The sequence below is a fragment of the Sturnira hondurensis genome, unplaced genomic scaffold, assembly GCF_014824575.4.
Source record: "Sturnira hondurensis isolate 20B ecotype Veracruz unplaced genomic scaffold, ASM1482457v3 Scaffold0000648, whole genome shotgun sequence".
Lineage (NCBI taxonomy): Eukaryota > Metazoa > Chordata > Mammalia > Chiroptera > Phyllostomidae > Sturnira > Sturnira hondurensis.
The window spans coordinates 7,602,504-7,616,560 of NW_028073279.1; the positions used below are offsets into that span (position 1 = coordinate 7,602,504).

The 14,057-nt window shown below is 37.8% G+C and overlaps 1 protein-coding gene across 20 annotated transcripts in view; it reads right to left on the minus strand.

Moving 5' to 3' along the window:
- SGIP1 (SH3GL interacting endocytic adaptor 1) overlaps nt 1-14,057 on the minus strand; it is a 198,642-nt gene that overhangs the window by 13,044 nt on the left and 171,541 nt on the right. For all 20 annotated transcript variants that reach the window (XM_037042988.1, XM_037043023.1, XM_037042979.1 and 17 more), the window contains 2 exons: nt 8,387-8,498; nt 450-605 (listed from right to left, as the gene is read on the minus strand). In XM_037042988.1, the coding sequence (XP_036898883.1) occupies nt 450-605; nt 8,387-8,498 (268 nt within the window). The remainder of the gene's footprint in view (nt 1-449; nt 606-8,386; nt 8,499-14,057) is intronic.

Below are 14,057 nucleotides of genomic sequence, written 5' to 3' on the forward strand. Positions count from 1 at the left end.
TGAAATTATATTTCACAGAGAAGATTTTCATACTCATGTGAAAAGTAACTCACAGTTCAAGTATCATTTGACTTTAAAGATGTTAATACATACAACAAATGAATTTTATTCCTTTTATCAGGTTCATTTCCCACCATCCTCATCCATTGTCTACTGATGACCAGTAAAACAGACAATAAATGAATAGTTAGTAATTCAGGTTTTATTACTCTGTCTCTCTAGCCACTTGAAGTAGTCGGCCATTTAAATACATACATGCACAGACACACACTCAACTACAGAATACTTTGACAGCCAGTAAAAATTCTGAGTTTGCTTCCACACACACATATCTGAGTAGCAGTGATTGCTTTACAGTGTTACTCCCTTGCTAAGGTTTATCCTTCCCTCATCTAAGTGTAAAGTGCTAAGCTACACACGTCTAAAAAATGTGTATAAAATATATTTACCAGCAGAGAAGTTGGGGGTTTGGCAGGACGTGTTCTAACCTGCTGAAATTTATCACCCGAAATGTCAGAGCAGCTGGCGATGGGTTGTTGGCAAAGTGTCTGGTGATGCCGGCAGGGAAGGACAACACCATTTCTCCAGTAATCTTCACGATACATCTGGCATGTCAGAGCATATGAGAGGAAAGAGAGAGGAAGCCCAGGTCAGTATGCTGTGAATCAAAACAGCTGTGAAAAAGGAGTTATGTAACAATATTGCACGGCAGAAGAGATGAAAGGTAAGCTCTTGCAATTCCACTCTTAACCATAAATCATTTCTAAGACTCAACAGGTTTGTTTTAACACTTACCAAAAAGAAAAGTGGCTGTTTTGTTGAATGTCTTTATAAACTATAAGAAGAAAGGTGTGGCTTTTCTTTTTCAGTAGGAAAGTCTATATGGTCCCCTCACAAATAGAACCATGTATTTTGGTGCTTCTCGCTCTTTCTCTGTGATTTCTGAATTTTGGGCAGCACATTTGAAGATATTAAATTGCACAATATTTGGAGATACTTCAAACAATTAAAAATGGATCTGCCTTTTGGCCCAGCAATCCCACTTCTGGGAATATATCCTAAAGGAACCCAACACACTAATTTGAAAGAACATAAGCACCCCTATGTTCACTGCAGCTTTATTTACAATAGTCAAGATATGGAAGCAGCATAAATGTCAACAATAGATGAGTGGATAAAACAACCATGGGACCTTTACACACTGGAATACTATCCAGCTGTTAAAAAAAAGAGAAAATTTTACCCTTTTAGACCAGTATGGATGGACCTGGAGAATATTATGTTAAGGGAAATAAGCCAATAAAAGAAAAGTACCATATAGTTTCCCTCATGTGGAATCTAATGAACAAACTGAACTAACAATGAAAATGGGGACAGACTCAGAGATGAAGAGCAGATGCTAGCTAGTGGAGTGCGGGGGTGGAGGGACTGAGCAAAAAGGAAAAAGGATTCATGGACATGGACAACAGGGTGGTGATTGCTGGGAAGCAGGTATAAGGGGACTAAATGGCACTGAAAAAATAAAATAAAGATTCAATCATTGCCCAGTTATCTAAAAAATGAATAAATAAACAAATTGCTCAATGTTATCACACTAGTCACTGGGACTTTAGTTCTCTTGAGGACATGACTGCTGCCTTGAGCGAGATCTTTTGTGTACTCATGAGGTAAAGCTAAGCTTCCACCTTAACTAGGTCCTCATTCCATTAACTTTCTGTTTGGTTGAAATGGTAACACCAGCTAACGCATAAGTTAACACAATAGAATAATAATTTAGGAGGAAGAATAAGTCTTTTCTTTTTAAAATAAAGCTTTTTTGAGGTCTAATTGACATATAATAAATGACATATTTATAATGTAAAATTCCATAATTTTTGATGTAGTAAACATGTGTGAAACCCTCACGAATTCAAGATAATGACCTATGCACTCATGAGGCTTTGTAATCCTCTCCTGCCCTTCTCCATCCTTCCACTCTTCATCTTTAGGCAGTTGCTAATATGTTTTCCAGCACTATACATTAGTGTGCACTTTCTATAAATTGAATAAGAAAGTATGTGATTTTTCTTTGGGTTTTGCTTCTTCTACTCAGCATAATTGTTTGGAGAGTCATACATGCAGTGTATGAAAGTGTTGTGTATTATAGTGTAGTGTATGGTCACATGTAGTGACCATCCACAGTTCATGACTTTTTATTGCGGGGTACCATGTGGATAATATCATAGGGTTTTGACAAAAGTCCATTTGCCTGTGAACACTTGCATTCTTTCTAGTTTCGGCCCATTACAAATAAAGCTGTGATGAATGTGTGTGCACAAGTCCTTGAGCAGCCGCACGCTCTCACTTCTTCTATGCTGGAGTGAAATCACTGGATCACCTGGCAGGCATATCTTTAACTTTTTAAGAAACTGCCAAACTGTTTTCTAAAGTAGAACGTACAGCTGTGTGTGAGTTCCAGTTCTTACACATGCTCACCGGCACCGGGTAGAGTCTGTCTTTTTAATTTTTGCCATTCGAACAGGTGACCAGTGGCATCTTGCTGTTGTTTTCATTTTCTTCCCTAATGGCTAATGATCTTAAGCATCTTCTCATGTGCTTATTTAGTCATCAGTTAACTACTTTGGTGAAACGTCTGCTCAAATTTTCTGCCAAGTTTTAAATTTGAGTCTTCTGTTCTCTTACTGATTTTGAGAGTTCTTTATACATTCTGGATACAAATCATTGATCAGATACGTGCTTTGTAAAAACTTTCCCCCAAGTTTGTGGCTTGTTTTTTTCTTTTTCTTAACAGTACCTTTGAAAAGAAGTTTTTAATTTATCTATTTATTTTTATGGGTTGTAGTCAATCAATTTACTCTTTTAGGGTCCTATCTTTGACAAATCCAAGGTCACAGAAATTTCAACTATATTTTCTTCTAGAAGTTTTTTAATTTCCATTTTTACACTTAGCTTCATGATCTATTTTTTAGTTAACTTTTGTATAAGGTGTGAGGTATGGATCAGGTTCATTTTTAGTGTGTGGATATGGATATCTAATTGTTCTGGCACCATTTGCTCTAAAAAGACAATTCTTTCTTCACTGAATTTCTGTAGCTGGCAATTTTGTTTAAGTTCAGTCGTTCATGTATGTGTGGACTTTTTCTGGGTTCTCTTTGCTGTCCCATTGATCTATTTTGTCTGTCTTTATACCAATACTATGCTGTCTTTATTACTGTGGCTTTGTAATCAAAACCATGTAATGCTATTCTAACAACTTTGTTCTTTTTCAAAGTTGTTTTGGCTATGGTAGGTCCTTTGCTCTTCCATATGAAATTTAGAATCACTGTGTCAATTTATACATAAAATCAATGTAGCTCCAATTCACCTTTTACTGACAGCTCTGAGAAAATCAATAATGGGCCCTTTATATATTTTTTTCTCTGCCACAAAGCACCATGTTAAGCTTTGTCATTTGAGGGCGCTGGGAAGACATTGCAGGACGACAGGATTTTCCTTTCTGGGTCCAGGGTGCTTGCTAGGCAGGCTCCTTCAGTCTACATGGCTTACCTAGTGCTGGGCTCCCGCAGCGCCTGTGGCACCCTCAGTGCATGGGTACTGCAGCCTGCAAGCCTTTGCTGGTGCCCAGCAGCACAGTAGCTTCCCTAGCATCTGACTCCTGTGGGGCATGTAGCTGGGCTGCCCCAGTGCCCTGATCCTGCAATGCAAGTGAGTTTTTCAGCTCCAGGCTCCTGCTGTGTATACACCTTCTCCACAGCCAGCTCCTGCAGTGCATGGTGGGCAGCCATGCCACCAGTTTCCTCTGGCATCCCCCTCAGTCGGTCCTGTAGTGGAGTGTCTCAGCGAGGCACATCCCCATGAACAGCTGGGCATCTGCCGGGCTATCCCTATGCCACGGTCTGGACACTCTCAAAGAAGCAAGCTCTGCCAATTGTGTGGCAATACCTAATCCCTCCAGAGTCACTGCCCTTTGCAAATGACTGCTTTGTATAGCTGTCTGCTTTCTAGGGGTTTTCAGGTGGAAGAGTAAATCAGTCCCTGCTACCCCACCTTGGCCAGAAGCAGAAATCTCAAAAGGATTGTTTTTCTTTGGGAAAGAGTAAACATTTGAATGAGTTGTTTATAATTTTTCCATACATCTGAATAACTGACTCTTGTAGCAGTTCTACAGCTTTAAGTTCAGAAATGTACTAGGGAAATCAAGGTCAATGAATTAAAATGTGGCTCATGTCGGAGGACAGAGAACTCTACTTGTCCAGTGTCATTCTATACACTGCATAGCCGTGTTTGGAGAAATACATGTGGCTCAGGTGAGGTGGCCCTGGGTCACAGTCAAAATAGTTTATGTGAAGAATTGCTATAGGCTTGTGTATATAGGGCTGGGTTCGGGGTAGAAGTGGAAGGCAGGTGAGCTCCCTAAATTTGCTATGTGCTACCCCTCCCCTCTGATATTCTCATCTATAACTGTGCAGTACTCTGAGTGAGGATTTTGGCTTCTGGAAGTTTGCACCTTCTCTCTTCTGCAGACTCTCGATGAGCTCCAGTTTTGGTGCTTGCTCTACAGGCTTCCTTCTCTCTTCTTTAGATTCAGAAACCTTGCTTGATTGACTGGTGTCAAACCGGTACAGAGCCTGCACTTCCCTTCAGGCACAGTCCACTCTTTATGTTTTATAGTATGTGAACACACAGAATATCATCTGACAACAGGTAGAATTAGAGCACTTGTTAAATCAGACTTCAGCATGTGGCACCTCTGAGCATATTGTTGTTAGCAGTGTTGGCTCCAACACTTTTTAACTGGTAGGAAGACTGCTCAGTTTCTTTTCCAGGTGGCTCAAAATGAGATGTAGGTGGTATCTTGGTGGGGGATAAATTTCTCTTTGAAATCAAGTCAGTGAGAGGTGGAGATAAGTCAGTAAACATTCATTGACTCCTGTGTATAAGTTTTTTTTAGTGGGGAGGTAATTAAAAGATGAGCAAGCAGCCCCCGCCTTCAAAGGGCTCTCGGTGCTGGGTGAAGAACAGCAGCAGTCAACCTGAGGCGGCCTACGAAGCCCCCAGGCTCCTCACTTCCATGACATTTCTGAACTGCACGTGAAAAGTCTGTCGGAGTCAGACTATTGCTGATTTAGTAATGCATGCAATGTCAAAGTTGATCTGAAATTTTCTATAGAAAAGTTTTGTTTTCAACCTATACTCACTAAGGTTAAAATCTTTTTTTAACCTTAACGATTGTTCCTATCAGTACACATTTCATGTGAGTTTGAATTATGAAATCTAAAATACTCATTAGAGCAATATTAACAAACTTAATTTATGAATAAATTTTGAAGTCATGTAAATCCTTACAAAGGACATATTTGTCAACAACAGCAGAAGTTCAAAGTCAACTGCCCAGGTGACTTACGAACTGGGTTCTCCCAGAGGCAGTGCCGTGTTAGCCTGTTGGAAGACGTGCTGGCCGGTTTTGACCAGGGAACGTGAGGATTTGATTTCTGTGAGGTCACCAGAAATGCATTCCTCACATTAAATGTGACTTTTATGTACTGCTTTGATAACGAAGCCCATGATATTCTTTTCAAGCAAACACATCTCTGTGCATATGTAGCTTCCCTTATAATCCCTTTCATTGGCTTAGGTACTCGGCAAACTCCTTTTCACATTTCAACACTCAGTTCAAAAGCAGGTCTTTCTGAAGCCCTTCCTTAATATCCTCTCCATTCAGCCTTTTAAATTTTTCCTTTCTCTAGTTTCCATAAACATCTGTACAGATTTTTTTCTTTTGAAAAATATTTTGTAGTTTCTTGTACATATCTTACCTACTACTATTGTGAAGATAGGTAGTATGTCTTAGGTTCTGGGTCAGCAAATGTATGTAACACAGAAGCCAGTGCAATTGTTTGGTGTACTCTGGTACACCGAACAATTATACACAGGGGGCCCATTTAATGTACTGGGGATAATGGGATGCACTACAATGGGCAGTGAGAAAGAGGATGAACGTGGTCCTTGCCCAAACCTCCACTTTAAGCAGGGAGACGAACACTTGAGTAACTGAAATATGATGATGAAGGAGGGACAGAATATAGCTGAGAATCCTAAGTTTTTCTAGGGGGTTAGAGAACTAATCTCTAGTACCAGGGATATTCATATAGGAGCTAATAATGGGAGATGGGTTTTCCCAGGCAGCAGCAAAAGCCAAGGAGTTCCGTGCCTATGAACTACTGAGAAAGACTCAGATGTCAGAATACCTGTTCCAGGTGTTCTGAATACTCAGGGGAAAAGTATAATTAAATTTAAGTGGATTGTATATCACAGTATAAAATAATTAAAGCAGTAGATTTCTGTTTCCAGTGTATTGCCTCAACACAAATGGGCAGGTTTTACGCAGGATGAGAGGGAACCCCAGGCAAAAGCCAATCCACAATTCTTTTCTGCATCACTGTGTATGTGGTGCTGTGTTTGGCTTTGACCTCCTGCTTCCTTCCTCTCTCACCCCATGATCAAACTTCTGAACTTGATTTATTTCCTCGAAAGTGAATAACAAAGGAACAACAATAAAGTGATTCACTGCCTGGAGGTGAAATTAAATTTAGAAGAATGTCACTTCATGATCTGTTCATAAATAGTAGATCTTATAATGTCAATGAAATATACTGTATTTCCTATCTATCAATACACAGTATATACTACAACTGTTTATGGCAGTACAGTTGAAAACAGACTATATATGCAGTCATCCACAAGTCAAAGCCCCGGTTCCTATGGAAAGGCACAGGAAAAGCACTACTATTAAGTTGGCTTGACTGCCAATACGGGTTTCATTATACGGATTGGGCAGGTGACCGCAAACCTTCAGCCTATAGCACTCGGTTTCACTCATGTGGTATATATACAACATAAACTCATGGTGCTTAGGTGCTCTAACAGTTCAAACTCATACATTTGTATGAGATAGGCTTTAATCTCTAATGATATGTGGACAAGGCAAATGAACTTCCTGCTTTGAAGATGAAGAAGAAAGGACATGTGATAAACCGGAGTGTTAGAGACCAAAACCTCAGTGTGATAGTATCTGCAGGTGGGGCCTCTGGAAGGTGATTAGGTCATGAACGAGATTAGTGACCTTAGGAAAGAGACACCACAGAGCTCCTTAGCCCCTTCCACAATGTGAGGTTATAAGGCAAAAGACTGTCTATGAACCAGGAAGCCAGCTCTCATCAGACACTCAGTCTACCAGCACCTTGACCTTGGACTTCCCAGTCTCAGGAGCTGTAAGAAATAAACTACCCTGTGTATATTATTATAGCAGTCCAAATGGACATCCATAGTCCACAGTGCTTGTTATTCTATAATACTCTGGGCTTGGAATAAAACCTAGATATTTAAAAGGACATGACCCTTAGGGATGGTTGACAGATCTTAGAGGTAGAGATCTATTAAGCTTTGTACTTTGTTTATCCATCAAATTCAGACCTGAATTCTACTAGTGACAAGGTGGAACCTAGCTGGCCTTGGGTATTTAGTTTTAGTGTAGACCACTCTAACTGATCACTCCTAACTGTTTTTTCTTTCCTCTTTTTCATAGCTCATGAACCCCTTTGTGACACTTTCTATGGACAAATGCACATGTGCACACACACATAAGATAAGCAATATAATTCCAGGAAATCCATAGACTTCCTGCACCCTTTCCATGGAACTCTTTATATGGAGACAAAATATGCAATTATATCACATATACACTCAGGTCAAGTCCCTCGTCAATATGTCCCGATGTAAGTGAAATCAGGTTCTTGTAAATAGAAAGTGGTGCATTTTCCTCTACAATATTTACTTTGCTATGATTATACATTTTTTGGCCAGTTTTTCCTTACGTAGTAAAGGTAGCATGTAACTCATTCTCTTCTCTGGATGTTACAGGAAGTTTAAAAAAAAACATTCTTATTCCAACGCACCATCGTTTTATACGTAAGTGATTTATATATAAGTGATTTACATCGTTTATATGTAAGTTATATGTAAGTGATTCCAGTCTAGAAAAGATGAGGACAATAAAAGACATGATCTGGACATTTAGTTTTGTGAGATAATAAATTTTCTCATTGTTTACAGGGCTGAGTTAGGGGTTTCTGTTGCTTGCAAGCAAAACTAAATCAGAGATCTCTGGATAGTAAGATATTAGACTATTGAAATTTTTGGATCACTTTTTAAAAAGCAGTGAATTAATACTTCTAATTTTATTTTCCCTTCCATTCTAGGTACACCACTTGTTAATGTCAGCTGAACTTCTGGTTTTCGGACATGGAACTAAGTAGTTGTACTTAGGGTATTCTCCACTGAGTAAGTCAGAGATGGGAAACAACACTGGACCAAGCCTCGGACTTACTTGCTCGGATCGGCTCCTTTGAAGTAGGCGTTGACCGTTTCTGTGAACGCTGCTGCAACAGGCAGGGTGTCCTGGGCCCCCATGGTTAGGGGGCTGGGCCCCCTGGAAGAACCTGCATGAAACGAAAAGCTTTCATGAATATGAGCACAAAAGGCATTTTAGCATATGTGGAACTATACTAAAGGATTAAAGACTGAAAACTACTACTGAAAAAAAGGAATGTGCTAAGAACAATAACTGTATATTCAACATAAAGCTCAAGTATTGAAAAAGAAATATTTGGCTGGTTTACAGATGCACACACTTGAAATTAATTTGGTTGTGTATTTTATTACAGGAAAAAATCCAGGCAGAAGAATCAAGTCTTAGGGGTTTTCAATGTTTGGCATAAAGCATAAGGCAGTATTTGCATGGCAGTTTATACAGCAGGTAGTTCATACAGAAAATTATTAGCTTCCTATATGAGCATTCACCCTATGCAATTGCCCGTAAAACTTTTAGCATTTCTTCATGTTCAAGAGACAAAAAGCCAAGGGGTACTATGTAATACACTGTTCTTTTCTAGAGTATTTCCATTTTAAAAATTCTGGGTTGTTTCCCAATTACCCTCAGATCAAGTAGGCTTAAGCTCACATGTCCAAAAAATGCACAACCAAAATGTACACCTTGACTTAGCACAAACTCATAGATGCACTGATTCACACTATTAAAAATCACAGCAGTGCTCATGTTTATTGAACACCTTACATTGGACTGCACTGGGTGCCCTACACGGATACTATCATTCAACCCCACATCAGCCCTGTGGGATAAGCATTACTATTCACAGTTTACAGAAGAGAAAACTGAAGCTCAAAGATGTAAGTGACTTGCTCAAGACAATAAAATTAGTTAAGTGGCAAAACTAAAATTCAAATCTAGATTTGCTACCCTATAGGGTTCATGTTTTTCTTATGTCATACAGTTTGTTTAAATGAAACATTTTCTCATATGGTTTTAATATAGGGAGGTTTCTAAAAGGAACAAGGTTTAGGATTGTCATCTTTGTCATTAATCTCTAGGCATGGCACTGAACAGTACAGTTTTAGTAATTCCTGAGTATTTAATTACATCCCATGCTAGCACTTTGTTCCTATCTGAGGAAAACACATACTCGTCCCCACCCCATCACAGACTATACGTTACACTTCTTTGTTTTATCATCAGTAACTTAGGCAGCTCTGTCCTATTATCTAGCTATGAAAAAAAACCCACCCTTTGTATATCTCACTCCTCAATAAAGTTCTCCTTGATAATTCTAGTCCATGCTAGTCTCTTCCTTTACTAACTTCCCTTGGCTTTTAATAGTTAGGACTTGGTAACTCTTTTTTTTCTCCTTTACTGTCTGCTATGTAAGTCAATGTGGTGGCTATCTCTACAGGCTGAATGTTTATGTTCCCTCAAAATTCATATGCTGAAAACCTAATGTCCACAGAGATGATATTAAAAGGTGGGGGCTTTGAGAGATGATTAGGTCATAAGGGTAGAGCACTCATGAGTAGGATTAGTACCTTTATAAAAGAGGCCCCAGAGAGCTAGCTCTTCCCTTCTACCGTGTGAGGACATGGCGCAACTTTGGCAGTGTGCAACTTGGAAGAAGGTTTTCTCCCAAATCCAATGGTGCTGACACCCTGACCTTGGTCTTAAAGTCTCCAAAACTATGAGAAATCAATTGTCGTTTGTAAGCCACCTGGTTTGTGGTGTTTTGCTACAGTAGTCATAACGGACAAAGACATGCAGTCCGATCCAGACCTACCTTCGTGACCCACCTCCTCCCACCCAGCCACTCTCTCTTCTGCTATAGTCACTTCTGTCTTCACTCCTATAGGGACTGCAGGAGATCTATCAGTAATGTTGGGGAAGGAGAAAACACCCAAACTTCACAAAGAACCCCTTTATACTAAAGGATCCACAATTTAAAACTAATTTTTCTATCCCTTTGCATTGCAATTAATATGCCCTTTTTATTTTACTTCTTTCACTTATTACATAATTTTCCTTATTTCTATCTGTTCTGCACAGCATTTTTGACAAGTATATGTTATCCTACAAATATTCTCCAAACATTGAGCCATTTCTAGGTAGCAGTTATTCTAAATCCATCTTTTTATAAATTGGTCTCCTTTTTCTTTTTAATTATTTTCTTAAGATATAATTTTATTACTACAAAGTGAAATAACCAAACCATAGGCAGATACATTTTGACTACTAAGAATGACAAATTATTTTACATAAAGATTATAGATAATTAAAATGCCATTAGTAATAAATGAATGCCTCTGTTCCCCTTTGAGAGTCTTTGTTAGTACTATTATTAGAAAATTGGTTAAAACCAGAATAGAATCTAAGATGATGAAAATTCAAAACTCATGGCCTTAGTGGACTAAAAGGGGAGTAGAGACTATTTTCAAATATCTGAAATAATATCCACACATTGACTTAAGGGACAAGAGTTCATAGTCATGGATCTGCAAGTTAATAGCATTGTGACCCTGGGCAATTCAATTAACTTTAGCTATAGAACGAAGGCAACAAAACACTTAATATCTGTGTTTTAGAATTCTATAATTTTTAAGTTGTTTACAAGTATTTTAAATAATGTAAACAGTAGGAACAACTTTCTAATAGAGAAATAAGCTGCTTTGAAAATAGTATTTCTTCATCGGAAGTTTGATGGGATTCGTCAAAGGTTTACTGGGCCTCTACCATGTGCAAGACAATGGTGGAAACACAAATATGTAAACTCTCAGGAAATAAGACATAAACATATGGAAAATTTTATAACAATAACATATGCAAACAAGAGCTTGAGTCAACAAAGTGATAACACCATGAGATTTTTTTACCCAGGATTATTAGCCAAATAAGCAGTACAGGGGCACTGTTCTGAGATTTAAAAAAAGAAGGTTGGTCCCTGAAGTCACACGGACTTAGCTGTAAATCCTGGATCCTCCTCTTAACAATCTGGATGACCAGGAGTAGGCTATTTAATTTCTGTGCTCAGTTTCCTCATCTTTAAAATGGAATAAATAATAGTATCTATGTTAACGGCTTGTGGTGAACATCAAATGGGATACTATTTGTGAAGTCCTTAGCATGGCATGTACTCAAGAAATATTATTATTGTCATTTTTTTGTATCTGTTATTTTGTCAGGGTAAGATTTACTCAGCTGATTGAATTAAAGCTGGTTTGTTGAAGTCGAGTATTTATTTTGGTGGGAAATGATACCACAAATGGTTTTCTTCAAATGAGCATGGAGCTAGTCTAGAACTTTCAGGTTTCTTCTACCACCAAAATTCTGTTATCAAAGACCGATGAATTTTATGCATTTATGCTTATTTTTTTGTATATTACCTAGGTGATTATTCTATTTCTTTAAGTTGGTGGAACAATAGGAGATAAAAGTTGAGTGAATGCATATTTGTCTTTTAACCCATTCAGGTGTGAATTCCTGTAATAATTAGACATGGTACTAGGTGCTGAGGGACACACAGAGGAGTCTAAGACATGCCCCTCCTTTCACAGAGCTTATAGAATGGGGGGGGGACTATAAGATAAAGCACCATTTAAAGTTAAAAAATAGTTTAATATTATAACTTTGATATTATTATCATTTTTAAAGAATTCAAAGAAGAAAAATATTGATGATGTTGGTCCTTTAATCAAATAAAATATCAGACACTAAATGGCTCTATGTTCTTTACAGACTGAAAAGATAATTAGGTTCAGTATAATTATATCTCTTTCATTAGCCTGAGGTCACTCTGGTAGTAAGCAAATAAGCTGAAAGTCAATCTTAGGTCTCCTGACTAACAAAAACAGTAGTATCAACAATAAAACTTCTGAAGTTCTTACCAAGAATTATTCAAGGAGCTTTACTTATATTAACTCTTAATCCTGATAATACCCCTATAAGGCTACTATCATTACTAATCTTGCTTTGCAGATGAGCTACTGATGACTTCACATCAGTCAGTAGCCTTGCCCATAGCCACCCAGTTAGTAAGCAACAAGAATAGAACTTGGATGCCAATTCTAAACAGGACTCTCTGACCCTGGGTCCCATACTCTTGCCTACTCTGCTCTAGGAGCATAGAGTCAGAACAAAATTATATAGGCATCTGATGGTGCATTTGAAGTGGCCCAGAAGGATGAGTTGCTGCCATCAGCTTGTGGAGTTCTGACAAAATAGCAACTTCAGAATCCTGGAAAGCAATGGGTATGTACCCTTTGGGAGTTCTAAGTAATGGAAAAAAGCACCTAGAGTTTTCAGTGTATGAAGATATTTTCTGAAAGGCATTTTTCTGTAATTCTCATTACCAAGCAAGATCACACACACACACACACACACACACACACCCTAAAGTTAAAAACAAATTCCTAATAATAGTATAAAATCTTTAAAAGATAGGTCCTTAATTTGTGAAAGCATTTCCAGAGTAGTCAATTGAAATATAAAAGTGGGTATGGAGTCTAGACGGTGAATATAAAATGTTAAAGGAAAAAGAGAAGGGAGAGAAATTTTTAAAGAGAAAGATTTTTAAAAAAAAAGAAAAGATAGTAAAATACCCAGGTAGAGAAGTTGAGTAAAAGTACATTAAAGTTTACAAATAAGTAAATGTTTGTGTCATGACTTTAACGAAGATGCCTCATCTCACACCCTTGCTGGTCACTGCATGAAAGTGAAGCACGTAATAAAGGCGGCCGAGTGATCTTTACATCCAGGAGTAAGAGTACGGGAGATGGAACAGACACACATCAGCAACAGGAAGTTTAAGAACATGTAAAAGAAGAGAGAAGAATGGGAGTTGTATAAAGGAGCAGAGAGTGAAAATTGGATTAGCTTTAAAAAAACCCAGATCATATTAGATAAAATTAATAAAATAAAACTATATTCAATTCTACAATAATTTATAGAGTACATTCTGTATAAGAAGTCATATTGAATTAAATTTGAATCCTGACTTCATTTACTATGTGACCTTGAACATATTACTTAACCTCTCCAAGGTCAGATTCATCATTTTGTAAAATGGAGACAGTACCTTCTATAGAGGTTGTGAAGATTAAACATGATATAGGATATCCTTGTTATCTAAGGATAGTCAGTAGGAAAAAAAATTGCTTAAAATAAATGTACTTAAATGGCTTCTAAAATTTCATATGTAGTAATAAAAGGCTCGATTAGGACTCTAAATTCTAATAAACTGTATTTGTATCTCTAATTAACACATGAGCAAATAACTAACGGGTTCTTAGAACAAAAATGATTTGTGTTGATATTCTGAGGAAGGGCATATTTTCCCAACAAAGTTGTGTTATAACTCTGCACACCACTCTAGGTTCAAATTTGGCTTTGAATCATGATCGTTAATTGAGCTGTCATTGCAGAGTTAATTGAGAATTTTGTAAACTTTTCTAAGGGCTTCTCAACCTCCTGATTTTCTTTTGAAGTGGTTATGATGTAAGCTTCCATTTTTCCTTCTTATTCAGTTATTAATAGTTTTATTAATTGACAATGTCTTTACCCCAACACTTTCATTGAGTTCATGGAATTCTATATGCTTTCTACATATTACAGATCAAGAAACCTGGTGTGAGAGAGGGTAGTCATTTTCCCACATTTTCAT